The sequence below is a fragment of the Drosophila erecta genome, unplaced genomic scaffold (assembly GCF_003286155.1).
Source record: "Drosophila erecta strain 14021-0224.00,06,07 unplaced genomic scaffold, DereRS2 tig00000126-arrow-pilon, whole genome shotgun sequence".
NCBI classification, from domain to species: domain Eukaryota; kingdom Metazoa; phylum Arthropoda; class Insecta; order Diptera; family Drosophilidae; genus Drosophila; species Drosophila erecta.
The window spans coordinates 4,538,737-4,550,956 of NW_020825209.1; the positions used below are offsets into that span (position 1 = coordinate 4,538,737).

The 12,220-nt window shown below is 41.0% G+C and overlaps 1 protein-coding gene across 3 annotated transcripts in view; it reads right to left on the reverse strand.

Annotated features, from left to right (window-relative positions):
* The window catches only part of LOC6550039 (atrophin-1), a 29,917-nt gene that overhangs the window by 5,422 nt on the left and 12,275 nt on the right, over positions 1–12,220 (reverse strand). For 2 of the 3 annotated variants that reach the window (XM_026982226.1, XM_001977469.3), the window contains exon 2: positions 5,823–6,179. In XM_026982226.1, the coding sequence (XP_026838027.1) occupies positions 5,823–5,861 (39 nt within the window). In that variant the 5' untranslated portion in view covers positions 5,862–6,179. Of the gene's footprint in view, positions 1–5,822; positions 6,180–11,996; positions 12,028–12,220 lie in introns of all 3 variants that reach the window. The other variant, XM_026982227.1, reaches the window with a different exon arrangement.

The window sequence follows — 12,220 nt, forward strand, 5'->3', positions numbered from 1 at the left end:
TTTTGTCTTTTTGTGTTTTTTGTGTTTTTCTCGACTTCTTGCCGCTGGGCATTACTCATACGCGCCGTGGCTAATTGACCAAAAACGCGACAGGTTGAAGACTTTTTCCACCGCCTTACATATATACATATGGTATGTCTGTATATTTTTATTGGCGCCCACAAGTGCAGGCGCCAAGCTGGAGGCATTTTCGTTGTTGGGCGCAGTTGCCAAACCCCGAAAAAAAACAACAATGCAAAGTGCAGTCACAAAAAAAATATATATATGCAGGGTGAACAAAAAATGGGGAAAAATAGAAACAATCAAATGGAACGTGATTCGAAGCCGAGACTGAGACTGAAACTGAAACTGAAACTGAAACCCATACCGATACCGAAACCCAGTCCGAGATTAAGACTAAGCCCAAAACTGGACTTGGACTGGACTTCGGAATGGACTAGGAATGCGTTGTATCGTGTGCCTTGCGCCTGTCCACTGCGCTCCAATTTCAGCCTTTGCTTTTAGCCCGCTTTTATTTGGCTTTTATTTTATTCGCAGAACCAGCGACGGCTGCCAAATTGTTGTTTGGCAATCAAAAAAGAAGTTGAAACAAAAAGTCAGCGGATAATCGCGGCTGGTGGGTCCATCAATGCTAAGTACCCTCGGAAGTTGTAATATTAATATTAATATATATATGCCACACATTTAACAATAATGGTATTTATTATTGCTTCAGGCGCACTTTTCAAATTAAGTGTCCATACTTTACAGCTCAGTGCATGTACCCATTCGGCTTAGACCGCTTTGGGCGTAGGGTATCATAAACAGTAAATAATGAAAACTGTTCGCGTGCGCAGTGGTCGGTGCCTAACGGTGTCTGTAGTGGCCGATCCCCCGGATGCCCCGATCGCCGATCTCCGCCAGAGATTCGTCATAGAGGCGACCACGTTCCAGGCCAAGCCTTGGAGTCGCCGCCAGCCACTTGGAGGCATTTTTCATAACCGCAACGAGGGTACTGCAAAGTGGCTTAATCTTTGAATTTGGCACTAGTCGGCAATTGGCATATTTCGTATATTTCCCTATAGCATGGAATAGCGTTTTTAAAATTTCAATTAAGTGCTTCTTGGATTTAACTGACACATACTTAAAGTTCTGAAAGCAGTCTTTTATATTATTATCTTTAAATTTGGCATAAGTCAGAGTGTTATATATTTCCATATATTTGATAAACATTTTCGGAGCCACAAAAGCGCTTTCTGCAGTATAATAAAGGTATTTAATTTGATATTTCAGCCACAATTCAAGGGTATCCCCATTCGGTACGACCTAACCGGCCCGCCTTTCTCATACATTTTTTGTACCGTAGGCTTTTGTGTTTTGAATGAAAGGCAACGCGGTTGTCTTTGGCTATTGGCAATAAATAATTCTTTGTTGTTGCTGCGCCTGTTGCTTTACTTAAATTTAATTAGTTTATTTGAAAGCAGTTTGGGGCGATGGTGTCATAGATTAAATTGGACTCAATTCATTTTTTAGCTCCACAGTTCGTGTTTTGCCCAACATTATTATCTAATTGTTCTTGTTATTTTTTCAAACTTATTTCTTAGACATTCCATGGGCAGTTCTCGATTTACAATACTCGTAGTGCCCAGTTGACCAACTTTGTTTCCGCAGCACTTTGTAACGCGGCACAATTCAAATTGTAACTGACGCTGGAATTCTGTGAGTTCTAATTTTTGGGCTGGCTAATATGGGGCTTAGATGGGTTTTGGAATAAGTCAATGAACGCTGTGCTCTAGTTAATAGTTAATCAAAGAACAATGGAAGTAGCGGAGCAGGTCGAGTGACAATAAGCCCCACAATTAAAACTAAATGCTAATCAAAAATATTAATTGGTGTGCGGATTTAGAGCGGAGAAAGAAACTTTCCGTGGAATTGTGCGATCGAATGAAATAATCAAAATTAAAATGCTGTAACTTCGCTTGGGCGTAACTGCCAAAGCGAATTGGAGTGAAGGTTAATCGGCAATGGTCGATGATTGATAGGAATGGAAAGGTGCAATGGTTTATGGGTTGTTACACCTCATAGAGGTGGCAATTCGTATTATGTTGAAAAAAGCAGGGGTTATAAGCCATTTGGCAAGTGAAAGACTGTCGATAGCGACGTATTTATGGTGCTTACGGATTCCTTCATCCTTAATAAGTCTAACACTGCACCTGAGGCCAGGCTGCAACCAAAAACCGAATCGAGATCTTAACATGGCGAATAGTAAGTCACTTGGTTATCGCAGCCCGAAATCAGCGACAGGAAAGTGGTACACGAAAAACAAAAAAAGGTAAACCGCCACGAGGCTTCACTGTGGGGGCGAACTACCCTGGATATCGTGGACACGGGACCCCTCCGGACCCCTCGATACCCCTTGATGCCCCGCATAGCCCGTTCTCCAATCCCCAGAAGTTGGGACATGATCGTTCGGTTTGCATACATATTTATTTTGCCGCCAAAGCGAAATATTTGTATTTGTGCAGTGTTTCGCGTTGATACCTTTCGTTGAACGCCGCTCGCAATGGTCTGGAATTTTAAATAAATGCGATTTAGTTGTGCAACAACTGCCTTGCTTTACTTTTTTCCCAACTTATTGCTCTATTTTCTTGGACGCCACTGCTCTGTGAATTTATGGTAAATAATTTAAGTAACAAAAAAGCGGCCTGCAGACTGAGAATAACAAAATGGCAAACAATATCAGGGGCAATGCAACTCTAAAATACCTCATAGGCATTTCGCTTTTGATTGTTTGATATTGCATTTACTGAAAAGCAATTAGGATTTTCTTGTTCTTCCATAAATAATTATGTTAATCATGTAAGCCGATGTCAACATTTCGAAATGAATGAGAGAAAGATCGTTGAATAAACGCAACTTACTTAAGTCGTTCATGAATAAAAGTATACAAAAATTGTTTGGAGTAAAATATCGCATTCAGTAAAAACATGTTTGTCAAAACTTAAGAGCAATTGGTTTCAAATAAGTGTAGTATTAGTAAAAAGATTTTTGCATTGTGCCTGTAACATATTTTCTTTATTTTCTTGAATTTTACAGGGTACACGGTGTGCCTGACTCTTCCTGGCTTTGCGTAAGCTCCTAACAATTTTATATACGAGGTATTATCGTAAGTCTTTCCTTGGTTTCTGTTTCTGTTTATTGGCAACGAATATCAAGAGGCACTCGGCGCATTAACCAACCCAAGTTAAGCTAGCTTTATTTACACCTGTGTCCAAGATAATAGCTCTGGGAGCAAATAAATCTCAACTTTTAAAAGTACAAAATGCCGGAATGGAATGTGGCTAATTGGTTTTAAGTGGCATTTTAAAGACATGGTAAAAGCGCCTAATGAATTTAAAAACTTTTCATTATAGCGCATATTGACTTACTAATAACAATGCCAACATTCGGTTCTCCACTACCTTAAAAGATAGAGATATGCCTTCTTTTAGGTTCGCCACTATAATTTTGAACCCGTCTGTGTGCTTTATTTCATTCTGTATTCCGGAGCGTCTGGTGTGAAAGCGAGAGTTCGTCGTCGTTGTTATTATGGCTAAAGTTATGCTCGGCGCGTAAGTGGGCCAGCAACAACAACGAGAAATGTTTACAAAATATTCATTGATTTAAAGTGTGGTATTTCTCAGTTTATTGCCATGCTTTTTGGGAATTTTATTGTTGTTGCGGGTTGATTGATCAGGCTGCAGTGTGTGATGCAATTATGAGGGAGTACGTTTTTGTTATAGTTTAAACCCAGCATTCTGCACCGTAGACCGACGCGGCGTATGCGTAATATTCGGGCTTGCATTCCGCGCATTGCGCATACGCCACTTGGGCCGCTAGAAATATTGAACCCTCAATTAGGCGGAAATCTTGTGTCATTCGCGGAGCAGTAGTGCTGGGCGTGTCTTTTCTGACTCCAAGCGAAATTGCAGACCCAGCGCGAAACAAGCAATAAAAACCACTTGATTGGGGGGCAGATCGGTGGAATTTGGTGGTTTATAACTAGGGGAAACTGGGCGTGGGAAGCGTGCAGGCGAAGCCAAACCAAACAACTTTATTATGCAAAGTGCCCAGAATGCCTCCTTCGTCGTGGCTGCACCGCAGTTCCCAGTCCCCAGTCCCCACTGCCCATTTCCCGTTCCCATCATGATTTTGCCCTAATGACAAGCTGCCTACTTAGCTCGATGTATATATTTAGTTTGCCAACTTGTAAAGCCACTCGATTCGTGTGCCGGTTCAACGAAAAGGGCGACAGCATTTGCTTCGGTTTTATGGGAACAGAATCGATGTGCATCGATTGAACTTTATTGGCTCCTTTAAGTACGTTTTACAACAGACTAATATAGTACTATTAACACACTTTCTTTTTTAGGCATGTCTCGCAGATGTGTTTTATGGGAATATGAATTTATGAATATCGCTGAAAACTGAAACACAAATGGCAACGTTTAGATTGTCGGCTAGTACTATTGAAGTGAAAACTAGATAGGGTTCCCACCTGAAACCGCAGATGAATCACGTAGTTTTGAGCTCCCCCAAAATCAAATTGCTGCGGGCTCAATACATGCAACACATACTGCATGTTGCATGTTGCGGGTTGCTGGTTGCTGGTCGGCTTGGCCGGTGATTGACACCTTTTAACTACCGTGACGCAATGGGGCGACAACAGCCGGGCTTTGGAAGCCGAGTGACACATTTGCACTGGTTTTTCCAGCACCGGCCACCCACCGGCTTTTCCCATGGGTAAAAATTGACGTGGCCCCCGCGAAAAACTCGAATTTCGTACCGAATTTTCACCCGATAATCTATAATTATAATTGCCACTCACCACGGCGGCTCAGCGCAAAAGCCAATGAAAGTTTCCCAACCGCACTTATGCAACGCCGATCTGGAGTGGATCGGCTTGGATCCATGCGCTATATAGCCACGCCCCGATCTCGAGGCCCGCCCGCCGAGCTGCGACTCAGTTTCGCCCGTCGCACATTTAGTTAGCATAATTCGCTCGCTTATTGTCAACGACAGGCGAAGAATGCGGTTTTCACACCGCGAAAATGGCTTCCAGCTAATTTTATGAGCTTGTCCAAAAATTAGAAAAGTTCAAAAGTTACATACAACAATAGCAGAACATGAATTAAAGATCTTAAGCTGATGCAGCAAATTAATTCCTTAGAAAAATATACGTTAAGTGGTACATATTTTAAACCAGCTTGGATTTCCCCCAGTGCACCTACATTTTTTGCAGTGTGTTTCGCTTCCCGTTTTAATTGCGCTGAGCTACACCCGCCGTTGGGCTGAGACGCAACATGATCGACCAATTCCAAAACACACATGTATCTAGCCAGTAGAACCGATCAAAAACGTACTACATCGCATGAGGGACAACCAGTGAGATACAATCTAAGCAGGAAACTTATGAGTGCAGAAAAAATGGGTGAGAAATGGGATTGGCTGGGCTATGAAAGTTGCAGTAATAAATTAATGAGATTAGGTGTTTGCGGCACATGCACCATTTGTAACTAACTGCCAATAATGAAGTCATAAACACTGTGATTGTATGTGCGTTCATATTTATTAGCTGATTAATATTTTGTATTCTAATAGTGCTGGTTAGTTGGTCGTTAAGTTAGTAAGCAAAACACCTGTGTTCAAGTTCTAACTGGATGTTTTCAATTGAAACTGCCTCAATAAGCACCTTGGTAGCCAAGGGTTAATGCATTTCCGTTTCCGCAGACCAAGTGGTTTGATTTCCTTTTGGAAACTTTGCGTATTTCAATTCGCCGGCTAAATTGGTTTGTGCAACTCACCTTTGGGTCTTGAGATATCACAGAATGGTTTTTGTGCATAAGAAAACGGCGACACTTGCTGTTGGTTTTCGTTGTCGTTCTTGAATGTTATTATTTTCGTTTCTGGGGTTTCTAGTTTTGGTGTGAACCAAAAGATTTCCAGCAATTTTCTGGCTATTTTCGCGCTTGGCCTTTGTGCTTTTTGCTCCACTTGGATCTGGTGGAGCCGGGAGTTATTTACGCTACTTTTTATGATTTTCGCAAATTACTTTTCGTTGGGCAACTTTGGCTGTTGTTTATAGTTGTTGTCGTTGCTGCTGGACATATTTCCGTTGGCAGCAACAACATGACGCAGCGTTCTGGCCGCCAATCAACGAACTGCAAGAGGTTAAGGAAAAAGTTATTACTTTCGACTTCAAAGCAGATATAGATATACAACTTAGTTGATAAACTCAATTCGATGTAGCCTAGTGATGACGGAAATTTCAAGTGATTGGGGATGTATAAAACTGGCCATTTAAGGCATTTCTTGTATAGCGAACAATATGTAAGTACATTAAAACCAATCAATAACTTTAATGAAGTAGTAGCAGCCAGTGTATCTTGTTGCTACACACAGTGAAACTTTGTTGATAAGTCCAATGAGTTGTAACCTAATACCCACAACAAGAATGGTAATAAAACAGCTGGCAGCAAAAAAGGCAATCCACAGCGTAATTACGATTTTAATTAGGGGATTTATAAGCGGAGGCAGCTCAGTTCTACGATTTCCACTATTTCCTCAGGCGAAAGGCGGAAGACATAGCACATAGTTAGCCAGCTATTTTTGTTTGGCTTTCTGTTTCGGTGTGGATGCAACACCTGGCGATACTGTCACCATCCATTCGGATGAGTGTCCATCTGCCTTCCGTTCCACGTAATTGCCACATTAAGCAGAGAAATTATAAATAAGCAACCATATTTTCCACACTCGTTTTGTGCAGTACATCAAAATTACATTAGGCCAACCGTGTGAGCAACGCCGACTGACCCATTTATCGAGTGCTGACCGTCGACTCACCCAGTTGACTGTGATGTGTTAATTAGTCAAATGTTGGCCAACACTCTTGGCCCGACTTGGCCATGTTTGACTTGGCTTTCAAGTGTACTTGCGTTTTCCGCGGGGCGGAGGTAGCACTTTGAAGCACATTTTTGAGTTGCTTAAACAGATTATTTGTTGGATTTGTCAATGAATATTTAAATGCGTTCGCTGAACTGTTTGCTTTGAAAAGTTGTTGGTACTTAAAGCAGTTTGCACTAATCGGGCTCTGAAATAATAAGTTAAGCCCTAAAAACCCACTTTTCAGTGCTAACTCCTTGCCATAGCTTTCATATCTACTCCTCGTAAAAGGGCAATCAATCTCACGTAATGTTCCTCCCTTTTGCTTGCCTCATTTCCTCTGCATTATTTTTCAGTTTATTAAGATTTTGCAATATTATTTCTGGCATATATCGCTTTGGTGTTTTCCTGCGTGCCGTGCTTTTGTATGCCAGGCACAAAAATGCCAGGCAAGAAGAAAAAGGCAAAATAAAGTCGGCAAAAATGATTTAATAAGTCGCCGAGCAGCAACAAAAACCCACTGGCAACCGGATATCGAAGTCGAAGTTGAAGTTGAAACTGAGTAAATGTTTTGCAATTTCCCTAAGATTTCCATGAGTCTGTATCTGTATCGGTAATATGTACGTATTTGCATCTGTGTGGCATGTTGCAATTGAACATGTGCGTGTGCCACATGATCGGCGGTTCCTCAATTAAACAGCACTTTTATTTGTTTTTACCATCCATCGTTAAGCTCCCGAAAATGAAGTGCAGCCAAAGCCGATTAATGGCTAAGCGTTTTAATGCCCCAACTCGAAGTGTTGATCATCATGAGAGCAACAAGTGGACACCAAACACACCGAGCACCCAACAAAATTACACGGAAAGAAAAATAGGAAACATTGTTAAATATATACTTATTTGTGCTTTAAATTGAGTAAAAGCATGCATAGTAGAAAATGTATAAAATAATCTGGCTTTGAACAATTTATATTCATTGTAATAAATGAAACTCTGAAGCATTTGAAAACTCCATTAACTCCATTAATTAGGATTCAGACATAACTTGTTCTATTTACTGACGAAAGTATGTTTGCATTATTTTCAGTGCAGCAAACAGCGATCGCCGGTCAAAAAACACTTGATTTACGAGTTCCGTCCGCAGAAACTGCAACTTCGTGGAAGCTGCAGTCGTGGATGCCACTTGACTCATTTGCGGCATCCACTCATCCATCCCGCCGAATTCATTCATTACGGGACAGCCGCTCTGCCGCCAATAATTGTTATTTTATTGTTTAATCGCCGGCAACGACGCCGTTTGCTTTGATTTTCGCCGTCGATTTGCCCCCTGAATAATAGAGTTGTTTTTTTATTTATTTTTTTCTTTCAGCCGTGAACGGAAGGCATAACGACTGGGGATTCGAACAAGATTCGACAGCAGATTCGTTTGTCTGGCTGAGTACTATCCTCCATCTGCTCTGCGATCGATTTGATCTCGTTTTATGGCGATTGATTGTTACAAGGTTTTCGTTTCCAAGGTTAATGTGGGTGGATTGGAAAACGGAAAAGTGTCTGGTGTCACAACTGGAAAATGTACCACTTACTAATGGTAATTATTGCTAATAATATAACATGGTGTATTTAATGCCTAAACGCCCAAGTGCTTCCCTTTTTCCCACAGCTTATGGATGTCTGATTAATAACAATTAGAATAAGTAGTCTATTTGCCCAGACTCATACTATGGTGCAGCCACGTCAAAAGACAAAAGACCGAAATTAGAATAACCCCCGATCATTATGCAAATGCGGGTAATGAGCGGCATCACATCTCGCTTTTGTGGGTCGACAATTGCGGTTCGCTTTTACTAATTCGGCTTAATTAAGGTGTTGCGGCGTTAATGAACCGTGCCGGCACAGTGGGCCAATAGCTCCGGCTACAGCTGCCTGTTTTTCTTCTAGGCTCTTGTTTCTCCTTCCATCGAGTGAAAGAAGGGCAAAAGTCAAGACGCTAAAAACAAACGACAGACAAAGAGGCAACTTTCCCGCTGCCAACAATGGGCAGCCGGCTGTCAAATTGGGCGTGGCTCCCGAGCTGTTCACATGTGTCTGTTTTCGAGTGTCTACTGTCTGCAGCCTACAGTCTGCAGTTTGTAGTTTGTAGTCCAACGTTAATGACAATGGCAGGGTGGGTAAAAGTGGAGAAATGCCCGGATTTGAATTCGCACAGCACTGTGAAAGCTGCGAAAAGCGAGTGACTTTGGCCCTAGAATCATGTTGTAATTATTATATGCACATGCAAGGCGACTTAGGAGGTCTAGAAAGCGACGGAAAGTTCGTAGTTTTGCATAAATGGCTAATGGGAAATCGGGAGAGCAAACAAAGTGCCAATTAAAAATAAGATTTTTTACAATTGCATAAATTGTATCAAAGTTTTAAAATAACTAAATATTCAGAGCAGCTCTCAGGCAAGTTAAAAAATATTTACTAGTAATAATAAATAATGTAAAGCTATACAATTAAAATCCATTTTTGTAATTGTAACTGGAATTCTCAAGAGATGTGTATATTGCATATTTGAAAAGTAATTCCAAGTTCTTTGCCTAAGTCTTTCAATTTGCATATACTCCTTCAAGGGTAATCAATGTTATTTTGGTCCATTCTACGACTAGAATTTTGTGCTGATTCAGCAGCAGCTCAAAGCAACCTGACACCCTTCTAAAATTGTGAAAGGAACCCATGACAGATCATTAAGTCTGCAGAAAATGTTTTTTTTGTCTTGGCCAAATCAACCCACACACACACACGCGTAGCCCGATTAAGTATTAAATAAGCTAACGCACTAACGGGCTGCGACATGATCATTATGCAGATTTATGACTTCAACACTTGCAACTGATAGTGAGGCCAGCCCCCCTTTGAGCCCCTTTGCACCCCCGCCCCTGGCCATTATGTTGTTAACAAAGTTGTTTGTTTATGAGGCGCTTGGCTAGAAATATGGCTGGAAATTACCAACAATTTAGCGGCTCAGACTTGTCGCCAGCTTCCACAGCCATTAGCAACGACACTTGGCCGGATCGGAGCGTATCGGGTCATATATACACACGTATATAGACTTTTTCCGATCGGAGCATATGTTGGGCCCATATCTATGTAGGCCCCAAGTGGGCGTTTCGAATTGGCTTTAATTAATCAGTTTGTCGTAGTACTCAGCTCTAATTAAATTCAATTTTGAGAATCGATCACTCGGCCCGCCAGGTTGAATAATGGTTATTAAGCAATTGCGAAATCTCGTCTGGGCTAAACGCTCCAATCGGTTTTACGTTACTTCACTATTAAGATTTTTTTAGTGTCTTATAATGTCCCCGATAACTGTTTAATTTCCATGGAGCCCACTGATAACTCTAAAGTGGTTGCATGCAACTTGGTACTTTTTTGTTTTTGCAGCTTGCCCCCGTGCCACACCCCTCGATAGGACGGGGGTACGGGGGCGTTGCGATCTGTCGGTCAGCAAATGTCTATTTAAACTGCGCTTTGGCAGCCAACAAAATGGAAACACCAAAGGTTACAGTGGGGCAGGGCAGTTTAAAATGCTACTCTGCGGTTATTATTATTTTCTATCAGCTATTTAAAATGCATAAGATTTTAATTGGCACTTTTTACTAATTTCCACTGATATTCAGCGTAATGAGGCGTAAATGTGACATAAAATTTTATACAATTATTAGTTACTTGCTTATGCATAAAAATCAAAAAGTACACAAGTAATTAAAAAATGGTTGATCCTTCACTGTTGCACAGCAAACAATCTCGACATCCTAAAATTGTAAAATATTATTCAAAAGTAAGGATCTTAACTAGAGTTATCAATAAGCATATGGGTTTGCTAAACAAAATTCTAACAGAAATCCAAAAATAGTGTAACTATTGGCTCGAGTATTTTCCATAGCCTGCTGGATAGCATATGAGTGTCGATTGCAATTAACTAGCTGGAAATATGATCGGGCCAAGAACCAAGCCAGACAAACACCCCTTCCCCTTTCACCCCCTTTGTCACGCCCCTTTGACCCGATGGCTTTCTGCTTTGCATTTGTCGCCTGTCGCTCGTCTGGTTTATTGCACTTTTGGCAGCTAATATTTATTAACCATAATTATCGGTTGCCGCCGGCCGTTCTAACTGTACACGATCTTTTGGGCACGGTTTCCGGGCCAGACCAACTAGCCTTAATTGCCAGCAAAAGCAGTAGAGACAGCAAAAGCTGCCACCGCAGCAGCAACATCATGCAAATTACTTGACTTGACTATGAATCTAAATCGAGTGGGCTGGCTTAATTCAATTCAAATTGATAGATGGGCCGAGGTGAGGACAGGCCAGTATTGTGGCCACAAAAAAGCGCCAACTCATCTTTCACCACAAATCCATTTTCCAAAAAGCGCAAAAGCGGCACGGAAATTATGAGGCGCTTTTCTTTTTGGCATTGAATGGAAATGGAAATGGAAATGCGAAGGTAGCCAAAGTGAATGTCTGCTGTTGATGTTGCCACTAGTTGCCAGTTGGTATTTGATGTTGCTACTGTTGCAGGTGGGCCAGCGAAATCTTTTTTTGGCCGGAAGCATCGACAAATTTGCACTAAATGGCGCCACGGCACGCGCATCATCATCATCATCAGCATAATCATCGTCTTTTTGGCCATTCAACAGATTATGCTGACGGTTTTATTATTTAATTTTTTTTTGCGATTGCACGCGCTTCGTGATTTAGTTTTTTTCCTTCTGGCTTGAGTTTTTTTCTTCGTTGCTTAAATTAAAAGGCACTCGGTCGGATGTAGTTGGTTGGTTAAAAAACATTACTAAATTGATAGATAAACCGATTTAATGGGCAGATAATAAAGGAGTATTAAAGTTCCCAAAAATTTCATTGGTGTAAGCCGAAGGATAGATGAGCGTTAAAGAGGCAAACTGTGTTTGACTACCTTAAATATTTAAGCAGGAAAGGGGTTGTTATACAATTAATTATTGCCGTTTAAATTGCCGTCTGCACAAACAAGTTTATAAATTCATTTCAAATATACATTTTATTTAAAAAGAACTCAGTTAACCACCATATGTATTCCACTCACCCCAAAACATGTGTACGATTGGCAGAGGTTTCTAAAAAGATAATTAAATACAACAATAATTTCAATAATATACACATATACAGAATATTGTACAACTATCACGAAGCAATATTACACATTCCCTGTAAATTTTCCCATTGCAATGTTTCCATTTCGCAGTCAGAATTTCCCAGCGGAAAAATTCGAATGGGGAAAAAGCGAAAGACTTAGGACACAAACTTGCG